At 34.5% G+C, this 23,398-nt stretch overlaps 3 protein-coding genes across 4 annotated transcripts; all 3 read right to left on the reverse strand.

Annotated features, from left to right (window-relative positions):
- Window positions 1-1,100: 1,100 nt before the first annotated feature.
- On the reverse strand, window positions 1,101-5,405 carry LOC111987006 (putative late blight resistance protein homolog R1B-8). Its single transcript, XM_024018698.2, has one exon. It carries the CDS (start codon window positions 4,235-4,237, stop codon window positions 1,376-1,378), a length of 2,862 nt encoding a protein of 953 aa, XP_023874466.1. The 5' UTR covers window positions 4,238-5,405; the 3' UTR covers window positions 1,101-1,375.
- Window positions 5,406-9,941: 4,536 nt separating this feature from the next.
- LOC111986995 (extra-large guanine nucleotide-binding protein 1) lies at window positions 9,942-13,155 on the reverse strand. Of its 2 annotated transcripts, XM_065766664.1 has the most exons (6): window positions 12,656-13,155; window positions 12,407-12,544; window positions 12,207-12,311; window positions 11,942-12,115; window positions 11,259-11,436; window positions 9,942-10,490 (listed from the first exon to the last, which is right to left on the reverse strand). In XM_065766664.1, the coding sequence occupies exons 1-6, from the start codon at window positions 13,070-13,072 to the stop codon at window positions 10,411-10,413; spliced, it is 1,092 nt and encodes a 363-aa protein (XP_065622736.1). In that variant the 5' UTR covers window positions 13,073-13,155; the 3' UTR covers window positions 9,942-10,410. The 2 variants fall into 2 exon arrangements, with proteins under 2 accessions (XP_065622736.1, XP_065622738.1); XM_065766666.1 differs by lacking the exon at window positions 11,942-12,115.
- A 3,363-nt stretch (window positions 13,156-16,518) lies between these two features.
- Window positions 16,519-18,750, reverse strand: LOC111986595 (UPF0481 protein At3g47200). The gene is given in 2 exon segments (XM_024018261.2): window positions 16,519-17,633; window positions 17,636-18,750. Coding segments are annotated over 2 exon segments (1,761 nt in total). The 5' UTR covers window positions 18,395-18,750; the 3' UTR covers window positions 16,519-16,631.
- Between the last annotated feature and the right edge of the window lie 4,648 nt (window positions 18,751-23,398).

The raw sequence follows: 23,398 nt of genomic DNA on the forward strand, positions 1-23,398 counted from the left end.
CATCTATAAAGGTTCGTGATTACATCCCCTATTATATTTCGGCATGCATGTGAAAGTGAAACATGCCCTAACATCCTCGGAAAAGTGATCATCACCTTCAAATATATAGTAAGGTGGGGAAAATTATATAAACTATGTCAGGACACAACTATTGACTTACGTTCAACAACTCTTCTGCATGAGATATTTGATTTTTCTCCTGTCTGCAGTGAGTGAGTGTGTGTTAAGATGTTTCTCGTGGACAGATTGTGTACTTCTTTATGGAAGTTCAAATTCCATTCCTTTTTCATCTCCTATTACAACAATGACGTAGCTCAATTTTCAATTCCCAAATTATAATCTTCTTGAAATCATACAACGTAATTAACTGCTTGGTACACAAATTGTTTAACCAGGAGCAGATAGAAAAAAGCCTGGTGAGTTACAATTGTACATTTTCATGCTTGGTTCACATATTCTGAAATGATTGCATTGAAATATGGAACAACATAAGAAAAAAGATTATTAAGCATTGGGAAAAGAAAAAAAAAGAAAAAAAAATCTAAGAAAATAGTGCAATAATATCTATCAATAAAAATGACATTATGGCATGGTAACTTGATTGATTCCACCATTTGACTAAAATTTTATTCTAAACTCATGTGATAAACCGATAATAACTTGTTTTGAGTACAATCACAAGCAGAATTCACTGTAAAAAAAAAGAAAAAAGAAAGGACAAATCCGTCAATGCCTTGGATTGCCTTTCCTTGATATCTTTGAAGAATAATCTTGAAGACAAAACTAACATCAAGATATTATATTCAATGTTCATTTTTTCAGAACAGAATAAGGATGTCTAGTCATTGAACTTAAATTTAGAATATCAATTTAAAAATTTGCATGAGGAGAGATTGTTGAGTGTATATGTATATATGTGTGTGTGTGATGGGAAGTTCCGCTAAGAGTATTGTGGTTTAGTAATACTATTCACTCTCATGCAGAGAATCTGCATTCAAATCCCTCTTGTAAAAAAAAAAATCTTTAAAAAAATGGGTGGAAGTCTTATATACAGAAATTTTTTTTTTAAGAAATTAATATAATATAATTGAACCCAAACACGCACTGTTAAATGGATTTATCATCACAAATATAATAAATTATCACAATACTTTCTTCCAAACCAAAATGGATTTATCACCATACATATAATAAATTATTGGAAAGGCTTTTGAAAAAAAAAAAAAAAGCAATGAAGGCTTAAAAGCTAGGATTATTAGTTAATTACAGAATTCGAAAAAAAAATGTAAATAACAAGTACAGATATCATACCATCAAGACCCAAACAAACAGAGGACCAAAACATAGCACAGCAGAAGAAGCCATCAACTTTTTCTCAGTTAGTAGTTGGGTACAGAGGTGGATAGACATAGAGCTTACATCCATCCCTCATCTGCAATCGTTTAAGCATCATTGCCAATTTTGGAGAGGGATGTAAAACTTCCACATCCTGCAAAGCAGTTAAGCGCCATAGTTTGTTGAGGGGCATCTCAGAAAACTCGCATCGCTCGATGACCAAACGTTGAAGGCTTGGCATTGCACCTTTCCCCATAGTCCATTCTGAAACATCTATGTTTGCCATTTTAAAGACTTCGAGTTGATGAAAACTATTTTCATCGCAATTCACAGTCATCTTACTGTCTCCTTCATTGATAGTTCCTACTAGTTTGAGTACTCGAAGGTTGGTAAGGCTACTCAACACCCTCATGACGCCTGAAGATAAGCTTGTGCATACTATGGTTATCTTCGTGAGGGTTAACTCGACTGAAATTGGTCTTGAAAACTCACTAAGTCTATAAGTTTTCAAAGTTTGTAGATGACGCAAGGGAAGGAGGCTTGACAAAAGCCCTGACTTTGTTGAATCCGTCAATCCTAAAGAATACAATCCTAATTTTCTAACACTTGGAAATTTGTCCTTGGCAAAGAGACTTTCAATGACTTGATTTATAACTATACCAGTAAGGACCTGAAGATTGGGTAAACCCACTCTATTATCAGTTCTAGGTAGGCATGTAGACCCATTTAGATACAAATGCCTCAATTTTTGTAACTTCCATATCCCCTTGGGCAAGAATTTTGATTTTATTGTAGAATTTCTCATGTCCAACATCTCTAGATTCCAAAGGTTGCATATGGAATCTGGAATCACATGAAGCCTACAAGATTGAATGCTCAAGTACCTCAAAAGGATCAGGTTTTCAATCTCATTGGGGATTAAGCAACAAATGCCCATATTCATGAGCTCTACCACCCGAACCAACTTGTTACTTTTGCATAGCCGTTTCAAGTAGCTTTTATCAAGAGGAATCTCTAGCGTGTCAACCCCCCCGAAGGTTATTAAAGAACGACAATTTGAAGGCTCACAAGGGTTGGAAGAAATGTCTAGATAATTGGCATAATGGATGGAAATTCTACGAGATTTGCACATGGGTGAAAGTTTAACATCCGAGTGAACCTCAAGAAACTTCTCTTCAGCGCTCTCTGATATACAAAGGTCCCGAAGAAGATCATGTATACGACATGTTTTGACACCTCCATCTAACCTTTTTGTTGCCACTTGAATCAAGCTTCGATCAATGAGTTCCTCCAAGTAGTCTTCAGCAACATCCTCCATATTTCTGTTTCTAGTTTGTTGTATGAATCCCTCAGCTATCCAAAGTCGGATTAGTTGCCTCATAGGTATCTCAAAGTCTTCAGGGTAGATACCAAGATATAGAAAACATGGTTTCAAACGTCGAGGTAAGTAGTCGTAGCTTAGAGCCAATATGTCTCTACAAGATGATGTATCTTGACCCAGATACCAATTGACATGGCCAATCAATTTTGACCATGTTCGATGAGATTTCTCCTTATTCGCCAAAAGACCCCCCAATACCACAATAGCAAGTGGTAGACCATGACAACTTTTCACAATTTGTCTCCCTAGAGTTTCAAGTTCTGGAGGACATGTAGCTCCTCGGAACACCTTCTTAGTGAAGAGTTCCCAACTTTTATCTTCCTTAAGAAATGGAACTTCATAAGGGGGAATATGAGTACTATCAAGACTACTTGCATGTACTGCCACTTCTTTTATTCGGCTAGTGATCAATATTCTACTTCCATTCAAGTTATCAAGAAATGCTGAACTTACCTCATTCCATACTTCAGTTTTCCAAATGTCGTCCATGACAAGGAGGTATCTCTTATTTTTCAAGCATTCGAGCAGCAAACTTTTTAATTCATTGTCAGACATATCTTGCAATCGTACACCATTCTTGCGGTAAAAATCTTGCACGTAGCCTGACAATAACTTTTTCAAGTCATGGTCTAGTATGCATTCCAAGAACCCAAGCCATGCCTTTCTGAATTCTTCATCATTCATTTCATTGATACTGACTTCCAACTTCACTTTCATTGTCCCTTTCAATTTATCATTTGAACGATACATAGCTTCCAAATCGTGGACTAATTCCTCTTTTAATTCGGCTCTCAACACCACTCTTGGCACTGGTATCAAATCCTTCAACATTTCAAGCAACAGATCTCTGATTCTATATTCTTGAGATACATAAACCCACCCAAGGAAGTCAAAGTAATTCTTGACATGATTGTTGTTGTAGATCTTCCTAGCAAGAGTGGTCTTACCTAAGCCACCCATGCCAATGATTGAAACAACATCACGTTGTGAACTCCCTTCAGTAAGCCGCTTCACCAATAGCCCTGTGTCATGATCGAAGCCCACCACTTGATCTTCCTCTACATATCTCCTGCGTCTGCGCAGTATCTCCTCCACTTCTGCATCTCCTCCAGACGATTCAGCTATTTCTATGCCGTACTTGCTCCTATTTTCATAAATTTCCTTGATGATATTCTTGATGCTCTCTATCTTGCTTGCAACCTCGTGAAATGCGATTGCTCGGTCACAGGAATGGATTAACTTCCTCAGCTTGCTTCTTCTTCTTCTGTGCTTTGTCACAGTTGTGATGAATGTATCAATAACATCCTCAGCCTCATAGGCTACGTCCCTGATTTGGCTCACTACCTCCTTCACCAACTTGTCATGTCGCTTCCCTTCAGTATTTTGGAGGAAGACGTTGATCAGAGACAGCTCGTTCTTAAGCAATTTGACTTGATCCTCTACTCCACCTAGCAATTTTGATTCTTGGGTGAGCAACTGAGTCAGGTTCTGCAACAAGAAACTCACAACACTGTCTGCCATGTCTGCTTATTTTCTACAAGTACAGATTTTTTTTTTCTCAAGGGAAAGGGTTGTGGGGAAGGGAAGGTTGATTTTTCCTCATCTAAGTATTTGAAGAGTGATGAAAAAAATTCTTAGCTGGAACATGGCTTGTATTTCAAAGCCACAACGAATTCATGTCTCCTTTTCCATGCATTTTCGAAGAAGCGTGGCCCTGATTTCGTATCTTAATTAGGGGTCCCCCTAAGCTATTCAATACTGGTCTGGTGGGAAAGCTACTGGTCTGGTGGGAAAGTAAACGCGTGGAGACAACTTTGGATACTCCAGAATTTAAGCAGAAAAAGTAGAGGATCATCACCTTCCATCAAATTGTTAAGTGTGGCAAATTATAAAGGCCAAAGAACAAAAGTCAGGACACAATTATTGACTGCTATTCATCACTCTACATCATACGGTAAGTGAAGCAGATTAGTGAAATTATATAGGCCAAAGAACTAAATTCAAGACACAATTATTGATTTATTTTTAAACAGAGAAATGACATGGCTCAATTATCAATTCCCTATTCATACTTCATAGTCTATTTTGTTTTAAAAAAAAAAATTGTTTCGGAATCATACAAATTGTTATCCAGCAGTAGATAGAAGGAAGCCTTAAGAGTCACAGTTGTACATTTTCATGCCTGGTTAACCATTTGCTCCAAAAAAAAGAAAAAAAAAAGAAAGAAAACCACAACCTCTTTCTCTTTAACATTCTATATAAACCTAACTGCCTTGCTTCACAGAATCATTCACCATGAAAAGAAAAAGAAAAACCTATTACATAAATAAATTTAAAAAATTGATCTCTACGTACGAGATTGAGTACTAGCTAGAATGGCTGCAGTGGATAGGGGACTTTTTTTTTTTCGAAGAACAAAAAAAGGAATTCATGTGTGCAGTTACTGTCTCATGTCCCAAGGTACCACCACCCCGAAAGTAGAGCTCAGAGACCCCGAAAAGCGTTATTTTCTACAATTGCGGATTTTTTTTTCCTCAAGGGAGAGGGTTGTGGGGAAGGGAAGGTTGATTTTTCCTCATCTAAAGTCTTTGAACAGTGACGACAAAAATTCTTAGCTGGAAAGTTTATGTAACATGGAATATGGCTTGTATTTGTATTTCAAAGCCACAAGTAAATTCATGTCTCCTTTTCCATGCATTTTCGAAGAAGCGCGGTCCCTGTCTTGCCTTTAGAGTTGGTGGGTCCCACTCTGCAATGGAAGAAGCAAGTTGTTATTAATTTGACTCACCCACCTTTCTTCTCCTATTATTGGATAAACTGAAGTGCTCGTATTACTAACTGATAAATTATTGTAACTTACACATCTAGTAATGAATAATTAAAAAAGAAAAAAGAAATTAAGGGTTCGTTTAGATAGCACTTATTGTTGCTGAAAGTTGATAAAAACTGATTGTTGCTGAAAACACTGTAGCAAAATAATTTTTAAATGTGTGAATAGTATTGTGGGACCCATTTTTAATATTAAATATTACGTAAACAGTGCATGAACAGTGTATAAACAGTGCGTAAACAGTGCAGCACAGTGCATGAACAGTAAATTTTGTCTCCAAAGTCAGCAAGTGCAGCCAAAAAAAAAAAAAAAAGAGGAAACGCAAAGCTGGAAACACACCGCGAGGAAACGCGCTATCCAAACTGGGTCTAAGGCAGACACAAATTCCTGGTTAGTTCCTGACCCTGAGAAAATAAACGCGTGGAGACTACTTTTGGATTTTGCGAAACTTAGAATTCAAGTAGAAAAAGTAGAGGATCATCACCTTCCATCAAATTTTTAAGTGGGGCAAACTATATAGGCCGAAGAACAAAAGACTGGACACAATTATGGACTGATTTTTATCGCCTTACATCACATGGTAAGTGAAGCAAATTAGTGAAATTATATAGGCCAAAGAACCAAATTCAAGACACAATTATTGATTGATTTTTAAACAGAGAAATGACATGGCTCAATTATCAATTCCCTATTCATAGTATTTTGTTTTTTTTTTTTTTTAAACAATTCGCTTTGGAATCATAAAAATTATTTATCCAGCAGTAGATAGAAGGAAGCCTTAAGAGTCGGCCCCGTTTGGTACGCCATTTCAAACAACATTTTTTAGTTTTTAAACAGCATTTCACGCATTTCAACACACTTTTTCACCCACACGTATTTCAAAAAACAATAAACAACAATTTTCAAACTACTCTACCAAACACCCCCGTACATTTTCATGCCTGGTTTACATATAAAAAACAAGCGAACCATTTGCTCCAAAAAAAGACAAAAAAAAAAAAAAGAAAGAAAAGAAAACCACAACCTCTTTCTCTTTAACATTCTATATAAACCCAACTGCCTTGCTTCACAGAATCATCCACCATAAAAAGAAAAAGAAAAACCTATTACATAAACAAATTAAAAAATTGATCTCTGCGTAGGAGATTGAGTACTAGCTAGCTAGAATGGCTGCAGTGGTAGAAACGTGGATAGGGGATTTTTTTTTTAAGAACAAAAAAAAGAACTTACATGTTCTCTCACGTCCCAAGGAACAGTTGGGTAAGGCCAAGGGTACCACTAGCCTGAAAGCGGAGCTCAGAGACCCTCCGAAAAGCCTTAAGAGAAGGTTAAAGATTAAGACTTAAGACCCGGAAGCCACTCTTTTCAAAAGCCAAAGAAGTTGAAGAAGAAAAGGAAGCTGTTACCAAGGGGAGCAGAATGGTTCAGAGAGAAAAAAAAAATGCTAACATGTCAGAAACCACGGTCTGTTTGCTTATGGACCTGTTTGTACGCTGGTGAAGCTGATAATTAAGTGTGGTATATCAATGAGAGCTGCTAGCAAAGGAAGAGAAGAAACAAGATTTGGAATTAAATATTAATCCACAAGCTTTTTGTTTCGTGGAATTTGAATGATCTTGTTTTGGTTTGTTTGTACTCATGGTGTAGATTTTGTTCACAAGTTTCTGCTTTGGCAATGTAGAATGTATTACTTTTTATGAAATCATTGATTTTCTGGTACCCGAGAATTTGATGATGAAACTAACAATTTCTCTAGTGGTCTTCAAAACACTGATACTGAAAACATGGTTTTGATACAGTTAAACCTTGACATTCGCTTGTGTTGTTAAATGTGTTTTAATTTTTGGTGACGCTGGAAACACTGTTTTTGATTATATTAGGCCAAGATTGTGTATGGTATTCCTTTCTCTGAAGATGAGCGCCAAACTATAAAGTTTTTAATCCAAAGAAATTTATTTGGATATCTCGGAGTTCTTCTTGAGGGACGAGAACGATTTGAAGAAGAAAGTTTGTTTGAGAAGCGGAAAAGATTGTTGTCGATAAGTCTGGCCTTTAGGTATGATGAAAGTTGATTCTACTTAGGGTCTGTTTAGATACCGCTTATTGTTGAAAACTAAAAATACTATAGCAAAATAATTTTTAAATGTGTGAATAGTGCTGTGGGACTCATTTTTAATGAAAGTTTTGTTGAAAAAAGAGGTTTGTGGGTCCCGTGAACAATGCACGGGACCCACTGCCAAACGCTGGATGTAGCTGAAAAAAAATTCAGCTATATCCAAACGTTCACTTAATTTTCTTTTTTATAGAGCTTATATGCTAATTTTGTTTTTTCAATTGATATATAAGAATTATGTTAAGGGTATGTTGAAAATGCATAAAAGTTAGTTTTCATTTTTCAATATGCATAGATAGTATTTTATAGTATGCAACAATAACTGAATGCTCGTGTGCCCACACACACAACTTGAACAATTTTTTCTTATCTTTGTAAAGTTCTCTAAAAATGTAACACAAGATCCTTGCATTTAGTTACTGAACAGTTGGAGTCAGGTTTTGGGTGATGATGGTGGCAGGGATGATCGGAAAACATTTATATCATTACTTTGTCCTTCATTATGTTCTAGTCTCCAGAGTCTCTACTATGGTCTCTTCTGTGAGATTCTATTCTTTTTTTTTTTTTCTACAACACAATCAATATCTACAATTATTTTATGAATCTTGTGACTTTGCTGCTGGAGTTTCATTTTTGTCTACTGTGACTAATAAATTATCACTTATCCCAAAAGCTTAAACTATTATAGAGGGTGAATTTAATCACTTAAAATAGATCCATTTTGAGGTCAAGTTTCAGGAAGAATGGAGGGTTCCTGCCCAGTTGTGGTCTGGCATGTTGATGATCCCGAAGCAAATTGGAGATTATTTTAATAATCCTCTCATGTATGGATCCAATCTTCCCCTAAGCAGGTTCGAATGCATGGGAGTATTTAATTTTTGAATGGGAGGAAGAGTGGAGACAAGATTTGAACCCACAATCACCTACTCTAATATAATGATGAACTACCTCTTGTCTAAAAGCTTAGGTGTTTGAAGTAAATTTGGGCACATAACCATCATTCTAACAGTGACCATAAAAGCATTTAAGTCCTTCCACATGTTCTTCTAGAGTTTGTCTCACAGAGCTTTTCTAGTTATAAAGAGGAAACAACTTGTTTATTATTAATTATTATTTTTATTTGTGATATTTGTTTTCCCTAATGTTTTTCTTACAATATCTCCATTTAACAACCTGACTAGTGAGAAATATTTGCATAGCAACATGAATTGGATTCTTTGAATCCCCAATTTAACAGAACCACATCTGACCATCCTGTACTATAGAAGCGAAGTGGTTGATCACTGGACTTTTCTAATTATTCAAAAAGAATAAATCCTTTTTTTCCCCTTGTTCCAACTTGAGAAAGTACAGAGTACATGCCAAGGATGGACTCAAGAATATCTTGAGATAGCTATTTAATTTAATTTCTCTTGGCCATTGGGGAGTAGTTGAACACTTTAGTGATAGTCTAGGATCCAGCAATGGAGAAGTTTGTATCTTAGTAGCATATGTACTTTCCCTCTAGTTAATAACCAGAGGGAAATTGAATACGTCCTGAAAAATTTAAGGGAAATAAAGGTCAAATGCAAAATTTGTGTTTAGAGTACCTTTTACTGCTAAAATTTGAAATTGTAGACTCAAATGACTGCATGTAGCTGACAAATTTCTAATGCCTTTGTTGTGATTTTTATGTGTATAATACTGATCACTAGAAGTTTTCCAAAATAATCTCTCCAAATGGCTAGTTAGTTAAACAGCTCAGGACCAGTTCTATTGTAGCAGATTAGTGCCATGCTCTTTACAAGTACTTTTTATGCTTCCTCTTGGTTCGAAATCCTTTGCTTTCTTGTCATGTGAAGTTGTGGTGTACCTTTTGTTGATCAAATTACATTATTGTATTACCATTAAGATTTACCTTTAGGATGAACGTATTAACATCAGAAATTAGCTTATCTAGATTATAGCCTAAATTTTTATATTCACAACAGGTGATACAATTCAGATTGACAATACAACAATCTATTCGGTTGGGGAAAGAGTGAGAGCTTTCTCAGATTGGCTCCTCCAAGTTTTGCTGTCAGATAATTTGGAAGCTGTATTTCCAGATGCTACTGGTGAATATGCACCATTTATTGAGGAGATGTGGAAGGACACAGCCATTCAAGCAACATACAACCGGAGGAATGAATTACAAATGCTACCCAGAGTAGCTACTTATTTCCTAGATCGGGTGAGATTATTCTCAGTGTTCTCTCTCTCTCTCTCTCTCTCTCNTTTTGAATAATTAGAAAAGTCCAGTGATCAACCACTTCGCTTCTATAGTACAGGATGGTCAGATGTGGTTCTGTTAAATTGGGGATTCAAAGAATCCAATTCATGTTGCTATGCAAATATTTCTCACTAGTCAGGTTGTTAAATGGAGATATTGTAAGAAAAACATTAGGGAAAACAAATATCACAAATAAAAATAATAATTAATAATAAACAAGTTGTTTCCTCTTTATAACTAGAAAAGCTCTGTGAGACAAACTCTAGAAGAACATGTGGAAGGACTTAAATGCTTTTATGGTCACTGTTAGAATGATGGTTATGTGCCCAAATTTACTTCAAACACCTAAGCTTTTAGACAAGAGGTAGTTCATCATTATATTAGAGTAGGTGATTGTGGGTTCAAATCTTGTCTCCACTCTTCCTCCCATTCAAAAATTAAATACTCCCATGCATTCGAACCTGCTTAGGGGAAGATTGGATCCATACATGAGAGGATTATTAAAATAATCTCCAATTTGCTTCGGGATCATCAACATGCCAGACCACAACTGGGCAGGAACCCTCCATTCTTCCTGAAACTTGACCTCAAAATGGATCTATTTTAAGTGATTAAATTCACCCTCTATAATAGTTTAAGCTTTTGGGATAAGTGATAATTTATTAGTCACAGTAGACAAAAATGAAACTCCAGCAGCAAAGTCACAAGATTCATAAAATAATTGTAGATATTGATTGTGTTGTAGAAAAAAAAAAAAAAAGAATAGAATCTCACAGAAGGGACCATAGTAGAGACTCTGGAGACTAGAACATAATGAAGGACAAAGTAATGATATAAATGTTTTCCGGTCATCCCTGCCACCATCATCACCCAAAACCTGACTCGAACTGTTCAGTAACTAAATGCAAGAACTTTACAAAGATAAGAAAAAATTGTTCAAGTTGTGTGTGTGGGCACACGAGCATTCAGTTATTGTTGCATACTATAAAATACTATCTATGCATATTGAAAAATGAAATCTAACTTTTATGCATTTTCAACATACCCTTAACATAATTCTTATATATCAATTGAAAAAACAAAATTAGCATATAAGCTCTATAAAAAAGAAAATTAAGTGAACGTTTGGATACAACTGAATTTTTTTTCAGCTACGTCCAGCGTCTGACAATGGGTCCCGTGCATTGTTCACGAGACCCACAAACCTCTTTTTTCAACAAAACTTTCATTAAAAATGAGTCCCACAGCACTATTCACACATTTAAAAATTATTTTGCTACAATGTTTTTAGTTTTCAGCAATAAGCGGTATCCAAACAGACCCTAAGTAGAATAAACTTTCATCATACCTGAAGGCCCAGACTTATCGACGACAAATCTTTTCCGCTTCTCAAACAAACTTTCTTCTTCAAATCGTTCTCGTCCCTCAAGAAGAACTCCGAGATATCCAAATAAATTTCTTTGGATTAAAAACTTGATAGTTTGGCGCTCATCTTCAGAGAAAGGAATACCATACACAATCTTGGCCTAATATAATCAAAAACAGTGTTTCCAGCGTCACCAAAAATTAAAATACATTTAACAACACAAGCGAATGTCAAGGTTTAACTGTATCAAAACCATGTTTTCAGTATCAGTGTTTTGAAGACCACTAGAGAAATTGTTAGTTTCATCATGTTTTCCCGCATTATTTAATTGACTTTGATGGAAAATTATTCATAAAAAGAATATGAATAAAACATAATATAGCAGGAAATAAGGGAGAAAATAGAGTTACTTGAAATAAGTTTTAATACTAGTTTATTGTAACATATAATCCTCTGACAAAGAGAAATAAATTACTGCCACAATACACTAATCTAACCTTTGCCATCACATTTCACAAGGATTTCAACATAATTATAAAATTGGTTGAGTATTGAGGGTAAAGAACTAAGCTATGAGATGTTCATCAAAGTTTGATTTATCACACATGAAAACTAATTATAGAACAAGATTAAGATGAAGTTAGTTCCTTCCATTAATATTTTACCTGTTTATATATCGTACTTGTGCCAGATTTGTCATAACCAACTAAAAGAAATTTATGAATAGATTTCTGTGCAAGGTTGTCTCGGATTTCTCCATTCACTTCCTTCTGAGAAGGATTCTCAGAACGAGGAGGAACTGGCAGAGACAAGACTGCACAAACCAGCTTTGTTCTAGTCTGTAAAGAGAGTATTGGCACAAGTATTTAAGTGTAATAAGATGAACTGTGTAAAACAAGCATGCAAATGTGCATCAGTATGCAAACTTACCTTGTCCCATATTTTACCCTTTTCATTCTTCTGCCCCTCTTCCTGGTATGTCCCGTCTTCATTCACCCAAAAGTGAGGCTTTCCTTCACTCCGCAACCCAGCCGACTGTAAACATTTATAAGAACAGCATTGATCTTACATTACATGTTTAAAAAGCGCAGTACAATCCAGAACAACCCAACTGAATTGAGCACACCAACCTTTAGCATCCAAAGCTCTTCTTTAGTTATCTCCCTGTTGTTTATCAATACATTTGTGTTTCCGTTGCTAGCATTTCTCTTGACGTGGCCCCCAACATCCAGATGGCTGGTAATAATCTGGGAAGGCTTTTGTCCTTCCTGTTCATTCAAACCACAACAACTATACCATTATGGCGGAATAGAAAAGGCTATAATAATTAAAAGAAAAAGAAGATAATAAAATTGAACTAGCAGATTCTTGGTGCGCACCTTTCCCCAGAAACCGGATCCTTTATCATACCAATAGTGTCCTGGTCTCAGTTTTTTGGGTGGATATTTGCAGTTTTGTAATTCGAAGAGCTCATCTTGACTAAGGGTCTCACCATTCACAAAAACAAGCTCTGGTGGCAGCTGATTCACTTCACATAGCATCTCATTATTCATTATAAATTTAACTTCCGAATCAGTTAGCAACCGCTTGAGCAACCTAGAACACTTCCCCAACTTCCCTCGCCTAGCCTCACGAATCCTAAAACCAACGCAGGTAAGACATTTCCTTCCTTCTGGCATTGACCCCATTGCTCTCGGCACACAATGATAACAATAACTAGCTCCACAGACAATGCAAACCTCCTTCTCCATGAACCGGTTTCCCTTGAGGCATCGATGGCATACCCCTTTCTGCATATTTCTCTCAATATTCACTCCTCGAACAGTCGATTCGAGGTCACAATAATACACAAAACGTCGGATATACGATAACTATTTATTTTTAGATATATTTTAAATATTTTTGGACATAATTATGATTACTTTATTACGCGACAACTGACAACTAGCGTGTATATATATATATATATATATTAAATTAGTCACTAATTCGTGCTTGCAAAGTAACTTACTTATTATTTGCGTAGTATACTAAAATAATTTTATAAAAAATTTAAAAAATTATACTATTGCATGATTTATTCTTGTATGACTTCAATTTATGTTATAATTTTTACAAAAAATTTGTCATTTCAAATACTAAAAAAAAAAAAAACTCAAAAATTAAGATATTAAAACTTTCAAAATACCAAAAAATATTAAAAAATCAAATGATTCACTACTTAAAAATTATTGAAACAAAACAAAATATATATGACTAAACAATAAAGAAGTATAAGAGAAAGATGGGTTACATTCGAAAGAATAATTTCAATTATCTTGTAAAAAATAGCTAAAGAGAGTTTGGCAGTTCATGTACAAAAATTACTTTTAAAAAAAATACATGAAAAATTAAAAAAAAAAAATATATATATATAAAAGTAGGACATGAGTACGGCGGGGATACACACACACACACACACACACACACACACACACATATATATATATATATTAATTATTAAATATATTTATATTTTTTTAATATATTGTTAAGCATTTATTTTTAATATAATGTTAAACATATATCAATTTAAGAGTAATAATAAATAATAAAGTGAATTCATAACTATTGAATAATGCTTAGAAATTAAAATACAAGATTAAAGCTAAAATAAAATAAAAGATAAGCATTCAAAAGTAGGCCAAAGAGGGATATCAAGCAATAGAGAGACAAAAAGAGAGAAAGAGAGGGATCGAGTGACAAAGAACTTATCATTGACCTTTGCCCTTGCCATCTTGGCCTAACTACTAAGAACCACTTTTTGGAATAAGAAATGTTCATAATTTTACAAGAATAACGGACTTGATATTTTTGTAAAACTTGACATCAATATACCACAATTGTATAATACGAATGCCTACACATTCTCATTTTATTTTTGGCACAACTACAAGTGTCTAATTTATATAGGAGTATCATTGTATCTTTATTAGAGTATCCGTAGCAGATGTTGCAAAAAAAAATGTCATTTTAATACACCAAAAACCTACTTTATTATTTTACCACATCATTTTACAATATCTCATTTATCAGATGTTCTATCATTCTATTTTATACATTAAAATAATATTTACTATTCATTAAAATAATATATTATCTCCTCCCTCTCATCACCATCAACAACATCAACCACAACAACGGCACATCCACCACTGCCGCAACAACAGCTACCAACAACCACTGACCGATAGCCACCACCAGCACAAACACAACAAACCACCAAGACCCATCACCATAAACCCAGCAAAACACCAAGACCCACCACCATTCACCACCATTCACATAGAAAAATACTGAGAACCACCCCAAAAACCTATACCAAACCAACCGAACCACCACCATAGCAGTGCCAAATATCACATGATTCATAACAAACCACCAAACTCACAATCAACCATCGCCGAGTATCGCAACAAACCAAAAAACTCTGAATATCAACCAAAACCCATTGATCCAAACCACGATCAACCACTGATCCAAACCACAAAACGCACAAAATCAACCAAAACCCACTGACCCAAACCTCAATCCATCAGACCTAAACCTCAATCCTACAACCATCAAACCACCACCACGCAAAGTACCAGCCAAACAAATAGCTAGCTACCATCGATTCTCAAACCAGAACCCAGCCACTCAGCAACCCGAAACTCAAACCCAAAACCCCCTTCTCAAGACCAAACCCATCAACTCAGCAACCCGAAACTCAACTCAGCAACGACACATCCACCACTGCCGCAACAATAGCCACCAACAACCACTGTCGCAACCCACCTCGCCGCGACCTACCACACCACCATACCCATAACCCACACCGTCACTTGACAGACACCAGAGCCCATGCCAGAATATACCCACATCGGAACCCATCCTTCACTAGAGAGAAGGCGATTAGATAGAGAGGGAGGAGAGACAATAGGATCCGGAGAAGTGGAGATGGAGTGACTGAGTGGGATGAGAGAGAAAGATGAATAATAAAAAAATAATTAATTACAAATGCCATTTGAGTCTGTATCGTGGCAAAATGCAACGGTATTGTAGCATGTTGCAAAAATTTGGCACATTTGATAAAACTTCGTTTTTGTGTTTGGTGTGCCAAATGTGCTAAATATTTGGCATTTAGCACATTTGGCACATCTGTTGTGGATGCTCTTATACAATAAGAATGCCTACTTGATATGACACCATTGTTCTCACTTAACAATAGGAATGCCATTTTCTCCATAAGTCTACATTTTATACACATAGGCTAAAAAATAATTTTCATCTCAATTCTCAATAGAATTCACCTGAATCAAAATTATCATCATTTATTTTGTGAGTCCCAAAAAGTATTTCTCATGTCAATATATATATATATATATATACACACATATGTGTGTGTGTGTAACAAGTTCTCCAATTTATATATATAACAAGAATATATTTAATCACATCATATATACTGTAAACATTATATCATCTCAAATTGTTGTTCTTTAGAATAATAATTGAAGAATAAATCATCTTCAAAATATCAATTAAATAATCACATATCACACAAAATAGAATTTACCATAAAATTAGAGAACAGTTAAAAGGTATTACCTCAATGATGTTTTAAAATCATCTCATAACATGATAAATAATTTACCGTCAATTCATGAATTTTTAGACGGCGGAGTTGAGGTGTGGACCATGTCATTATCTTGAGACGATATACACTATTTACAAGATTTCCAGTGTAGTTGACTAAAAACATTGTGCGTGCTGTCCTGAGATACAACAACCCAACCACTTTGCTGATTATCCTTACAAGCCTATATCGCTTGTAAGATAGGAAGCTACCAGTTATATCAAAGACTCACGGACAACCTTTTCATTTGACAAACTTTATTACATGAGCTGTGTAAAAACACCTGGCTAAGTGTGAAAGAAATTTTGTTACTAACGGTTTGAGTAAATTTATGCTCATTGAATTGAGCAACTAAAGGGAGAAACTGTCAAATGACAGATTTTAAAATTTAATAAGAAGTTAATAGGCATATATAAGTGAAAAAACATGAACTAATTAATAAGCCAACGTCTAATTAAAAAGACTATTTAATAAAAATATATTATTTTTTGTAAAAAAATATTCCAACACTAGGCCTGCTTACAAGGGCGGTGGCTCTGTCTAACTTGGAAGGATCTACTTCATTTTATAATGTCAACAAGTGTTAAGAGTTCACAAGCTATGTTTAGGTTTTGAAAGAAACCGATTTGGATTACTTGAGAACACAGACCATTACTATCTTGTACATGAAAATTCTATTAGTCTATGGTTGAAAGAACCTACAGAGAGATAACAGAACACACTGTTTGAATGAGAGTGAGTATGAGAAATACAGTAGCTGCGCTAACAGAAATGACAGCCCATGGAGTACTGAAGTAATCTTCATTCAAGGTTGCCTTCCATTTGTGCCAAGGGACACTGCAGTACGCATTCAATTCTCCAAGAAGGTTAGCAAAATAGAAATTTGCAGTAGAGGTAACAGTCCCAAAGACAAGGTTGTTAATGAGAGTCACTACCATTTGGCTATTTGGTAGCCAATTTTCAATAATTCCACACTGAACAAGTAATTCCACATCGTTGGGAGTGTCAATGAGGCGATCAAGGGCAATGAAATAGTCACTGATGTAATCAACTCTCATGTGACATTGCTCAAAGGCAATAAGGTTTCGAAAAAAAGCCTCTGTTTTATCATGTATTCGAATATTTGAAATTTCCAATATCCCATTTTTGAATTTTATGTTAAATAAGTTTTTAGGTGATCCCACTTTAAACCTGACTCCTGCTTGATGTAGCTGTGTTGCATTAGGTGCACTAAGGGTTATAAGTTTCCCTTTGGGTGGGGGTTCCTGTGGTATGTGACAAATTCGTACAAAATGAAGAAAATGTTCTATTTTGGAAGAACATAATTTTGTCCAAAGTTGTTCTATTTCCCCCAAGAATGCCACCTTTTTTAAGACATTATGGGTAAGCCTAATAAGGGAAAGTCTCTCATCTTGTTCAGGAGGCACAGTTATTCTGGCCTTGACAAAAAAATCCTCCAAAATGAAGAAAGGAAGCTGATTTTCAAGCAACAATATGTCATACCATATATCACTTATCAGCCATGGTTTACTAAATATACGGTCAGAGTCATTATTTAAGTTGTAATGGAACTTAAACAGTACCTCAATGACAAAGGCTGCATCCACTAGAATCATTTCCAAAAACTCATCGCTGCCAAGTTTGATAGTTTCTTCATAAGAATTCCGAATTCTTGCTTCCCTCTCCCTCAAGAGTTTATGGGTGGGGGTTCCTGTGGTATGTGACAAATTCGTACAAAATGAAGAAAATGTTCTATTTTGGAAGAACATAATTTTGTCCAAAGTTGTTCTATTTCCCCCAAGAATGCCACCTTTTTTAAGACATTATGGGTAAGCCTAATAAGGGAAAGTCTCTCATCTTGTTCAGGAGGCACAGTTATTCTGGCCTTGACAAAAAAATCCTCCAAAATGAAGAAAGGAAGCTGATTTTCAAGCAACAATATGTCATACCATATATCACTTATCAGCCATGGTTTACTAAATATACGGTCAGAGTCATTATTTAAGTTGTAATGGAACTTAAACAGTACCTCAATGACAAAGGCTGCATCCACTAGAATCATTTCCAAAAACTCATCGCTGCCAAGTTTGATAGTTTCTTCATAAGAATTCCGAATTCTTGCTTCCCTCTCCCTCAAGAGTTTAACATAGTCCTCCAAGCTCACCTTGGTATATAGAAGAAAGTCCTCTAGATATCTCAGTTTGTGCTCTTCCATGGCTTGCAAGTCTGTACTGCCATGGTGCAGAGGGCCGATGGAGACTATATGAGGTGTGTAGGCTTCGTTATTCCATTTGCGTAGTCGCTTAGGAATCCTGTAGATACAACTCTGAGAGGATAAACGGGACAAGCTGTCCAACTTCTCTCTCAAAGAAGTTACCAAATTGGCTGGCTCTTCTTCCTTAAGTGAGACACCTTTGCTTGCTTCCATTTGATCACTTGCAGCATCAACAATATCAATCATTTTGAATGAAACTATACATATAAGGTGAATTTCAATTATAAAATAAATTGTTAACTTGTCACCTTTAAATGAACTTTCCTAGTGTTGTTTTAGTGCATATTGTAGATGATTGCGGTAATGTAATGGAGACAAAAAGAGAGAGAATAGAAGGTATGAGAGTTTACATGGCTTGGCATTGTGGCCCATGCAGGAAATATGAGAAAAATCATAATTGGAGAAATGAATAAGAGAAAATGTTGTTGATGTAGGATTACTCAATAAATAATTTATCCTCATAATTATGGTCAAGAGGTTTGGTACCATGTATGTCTTAAATTTGAATATAATGATGTCAACATAAGATTACTTGCTAAACAGCCTAAACCGCTCAACTGATAATCTGATATGGGAGTAACTATAGTTTAACTCAGATTATTTCCACGCATGAATACGGTGGAATAAACCTGAGACTTCCGAGTTTAAGTCATGCCTCGTACCAATGAACCCCACCACTTAGGTACCTTAAGGAGTGATCCTCACACTATTTAAGTAAAAAGAAATGTAATATTTTGAATTATGTCACTGATTCCAATTTCAGCACTAGCAACAAAATAATAATACACTATAATATTTGGGAAATTTTAGGCTTTTGCCATTTTTTTATTATTATAAAAATCTAACAATAGATTTTTGTTTTGAAACTATTCAAAACTCAATTTTCTTAAAATCAAATTTCAATATAAAATTCGATTGGATTAAAATTGAGTTATAACAAATGAAACTTAAAAAAAAAAAAAAAAAATTGTGAAACTCAAGTTCAAGGAGCTCGAGTTCTATAAACTCGAGTTAATCTTTTAAGTTTGACCGCCTATTCAAGATTGTCTAAAAATCGAGTTTTAGATTGAAAACGGGGACTAAATAGTTTCAAGACAGTTGTTACTAGTTTTTTTTTTTTAAAAAAAAGGGAAAAGCCCATTTTCTCCCTAATATTTGGCCCAAAATGTATGGAAACTGAGCATTATACACTGGAAAGTCACCGACAAAGGTTTTAATCATTAACAACACTTCAAAACAAACACACACACACACACACACAAAATAAGGGGGAGTGCAGGAAAAAGCACAAAATTGGTTTAAAGAACAAAGAGATCACTTAATCTTTTGAGTTTGACCGCCTATACGCGATTCTCTAAAAATCGAGTTTTAGATTGGAAACAGGGACTAAATAGTTTCAAAACAGTTATTACTAGTTAAAAAATAATAATAATAAGAGAAGCCCATTTTCTCCTTAATATTTGGCCCAAAATGTATGGAAACTGAACATTATACACTGGAAAGTCACCGACAAAGGTTTTAATCATTAACAACACTTCAAAACACACACACACACACACAAAATAAGGGGGAGTGTAGGAAAAAGCACAAAATTGGTTTAAAGAACAAAGAGATCAGGCTACGTACATTAATTATGGAGTTGATGATCTGCTATTCCTGATGCCCCACCCAATAATAGGTAACATGCAAATGCAACCAGCACAGGTTTCGCGATAATACCAGTAGATCTGAGAAGAAAGAGACAGAGAGAGAGAGAGTGAAGGAGGTACGTATCTACTTTTTATTTGACTTGATTAGAGGTCTGTCTCACTTGACTAAAAAAGTGTGAGAGAGAAGACCCACCAAATAAAACGCGTGGACAGCATAAAGAAAGGAAAACTAGAGAGAGAGACAGAAATGGCCCATTTCAAATGGGGATAAAAACGGGTGGAACAAATAAAATAAAAGCGAAAAAAAAAAAAAACAATTAGAATACGAAACAAATGTTGGTTTTGGTTGGGGCAGTGTATTGTAAGTATTTCAAATGGGGATAAAAACGGGTGGAACAAATAAAATAAAAGCGAAAAAAAAAAAAAACAATTAGAATACGAAACAAATGTTGGTTTTGGTTGGGGCAGTGTATTGTAAGTATGGTTTGGATTAAAAAAAAAAAAATTATATCAATTGGTCCAATTATTACTAAAACAAAATTTTTATTAATTTTCCTTACTTTATATATCAATGAAAATACCTATTACTAATTTATTACATTTAATTATATATATTAACAATGGTGGAACCAAGAATTTTTTTTTTGGAGCTCGAGCTAAATATAATATGATTCTTAATTAAAAAAAAATTATAACTCAACATCGTTGTGCTCTACGTCCTTTAATGGTGCTAAAATTGATTTTGAAATCCTTTTTTTATTTACATAGTAAAACTATCACTAAAAAATTTATTGTTTAATCTTGACTTCTATATTAAGTAGTAACATATAAATCTTAAACAAATTTTCTCTTAAAATATACAACAATTGTGAATAATTTTCTCATAAATTTCCCACACTTTAATAAATTAAACTTGTAATTTATAATCTGGTTATATTTTTTTTAAAAAGAAAATGTAAATAATAAAGTGAATAAACTATATAACATGTATTGTTTAAAAAAAAAAAAAACTAAACAATCTATAAAATAACTAAATATAAAATAAAATAGTAGAAGTTAACTATATAGTAGAAGTTGATTAAAAAAAAAAAAGTAGAAGTTGGGTTTTGCTATGTCTTCCGAATGGTCTCATCAAAGTTATATTTTATCAATTTTCTAAGCCAGTAGTGCAAACCAACTGTTTGCCACTAGCTAAGAACAGGAACTTAGATATTATAGCCAACCAACTACAATCAAAATGCATTCTCAATACTGACTGCACATTAGCATAAAGAGAGAGAGAGAGAGAGAGAGAGAGAGAGAGCTGAACAGATGACAACGGCCAGGGGCAGATTTGCACAGAATCGAGGCTGGTTTGAGCAACACAACGACAAAGAATCAAGCCACACTACGAGACTATATCAATTTTGTACAATTTCAGCATGCCTTTAGTTTCAGAGGTGTAAGGAGGATATTTTTTGAGTGAAATACTGAGACACACACACATATTTATATAGAAATAATAATAATAATAATTCCGAAACAGTTCTCCAATATTAATTCTCTTGGACTATTAAAGGTTTGTTTGGGTAAATTGTTTGAAAATGTGTGTTTTTTAAAAATAGCATTTTAAAAATGTTCGTTCGGAAAACAAAATTTTGAAAACCACAATAAGACGTTTGGTAAAACTTGTGTATGGTATTAGTTTAAAATTGTGTTTCGGTTCAAATTACCAAAAAGGACTTAAAGAATTAATTTTGATATTGATGTTATTCTATCATTTTTTAAGTAGCTCTTGATGATGATAATAATAATAATAATAACAATAACAATATTCACTAATCCCCAGATTCTCCACTAGCCTTTCTTTAAAATAAAGGTAAATATTATTAAAAGCAAAAACTAAATTAAAATAACCCCCAACCACTTTCCCTTCCCAGTGCTAATATCAACCTCAAATAAAGAAAGTGAAAAGGAGAGAGCAGAGATAAGAGAGAGAGAGAGAGAAACAGAGATTTCTTTCACATGGGCATGCAAACTTCTTCTTGTAAACATGGATGGAGAGCAAGTGGACATGCAAGTTGTTCCTAGAAGTAGTGCCTTCTTGTTTCCATTTACGATAGTGATACAGCTGAGCTCGTTCTTGTTCTGACAACATTCTCCATCGCTGTTGCAAATTCCGCTGAGGTCTTGAGCAGTGCTGTCGCTGGAAAGTTAGGGAGGTGAGTTTATTTGTTGGCTGATGATTTGTCATTTAGCAAATGCTTGAGAGTGTTTTAGGTATTCAAACCTTAAAAAGTATAACGAATTTTCATTTTAAGTGGTGTTTTTCAAAAAGTTAGTTGATACTTCAGTTTCAAAACGTGATATGTGGCATTTGAAAGAACGCAGTTTCTAGTAAAATCACAATACCAAACACACACATATTTGCATTTTTGATAAAAATTTGCGTTAAGAGTTTTAGAACAGCCTATCCAAACGAGCTCTAAGTTTCGATTACATATAACGGATATCATCCTCACAGCAAGGAGACAAGAGGAGTCTCAGGATGTGAGGAACCCACTTGCCGTGAAATGCCGTGAGTGCACTAGACATTATTTATGGTAAGATTGGTCTTGATAATTCAATAGTTATAACATGAATGAGAGATTTGAATTCTAGATGTTTTTATTGGAAATATCATGAGGTGCCAATTAATTAAGGTATAAGGATTTTATACTATTATGCGAGATGGTGTTAGATTTGTAAAATAATGAGCTAATCCACCATCACCATGTGTCCAAGGCTCAATAGAATATTAAAAAATAAAAATAAAAAGATAAAAGCTATGTATAAGTGAGAAGACATGTAGCCATTAGTTATTGTTCGTGTGTCCAAGATAGTGGATAAAGGTAATGCCAAAATTAGTCAAGGACTATACAGCTCAATAACTGTAACACCCCGACCCCAAATTAATAGTTAAACTATGTGTTTAAATAGTTAATTATTATTTTAAGTCACTTACTTTCTAAAATTAATATAAGGGTATTTAATAAATATATTGTTTTATAATGCCATTGAATAAGAATTGAAAAGATTTTAAATACTTGAAATGACTATTTGTATTATAAATATATACTTAGTATGTGCAAAACTATATTAAGTGGTTAAGTTATGAGATATATATATATATATATATAGTTGTTGGTGTTTTAACTATGTATGATACATGAGATGTTATCGTAGAATTTCACCCACATGCAACCAATTGAAATTTAACACATGTAGAGCTAAAGTGTCTTGCATGTTGACTCATGATATCCTCTTAAACCCAAAGTTTCATGCATGTTGACAAAACCCAAAGACCTCTTGGTCGGCCATGCAATGAAAAAAAAAAAACTCCACCAAAGCTCTTCTTTGACTTTCAATGCAACTAGAATTTCCAAGAAGCTCTCTTCCTCTCATTTTCCACGGGTCCATGCAAATCAGAAATTTGCACCTCACTTTACTCTCTTTTCTCTTAAGGAAAGAGCTAGAAGCTCTCTTGAGTCCAAGGGTTTATATACTTATGATTATTTTAATT

Source organism: Quercus suber, unplaced genomic scaffold (genome assembly GCF_002906115.3).
Source record: "Quercus suber isolate HL8 unplaced genomic scaffold, Cork oak 2.0 scaffold_730, whole genome shotgun sequence".
Classification (NCBI taxonomy): Eukaryota; Viridiplantae; Streptophyta; class Magnoliopsida; order Fagales; family Fagaceae; genus Quercus; species Quercus suber.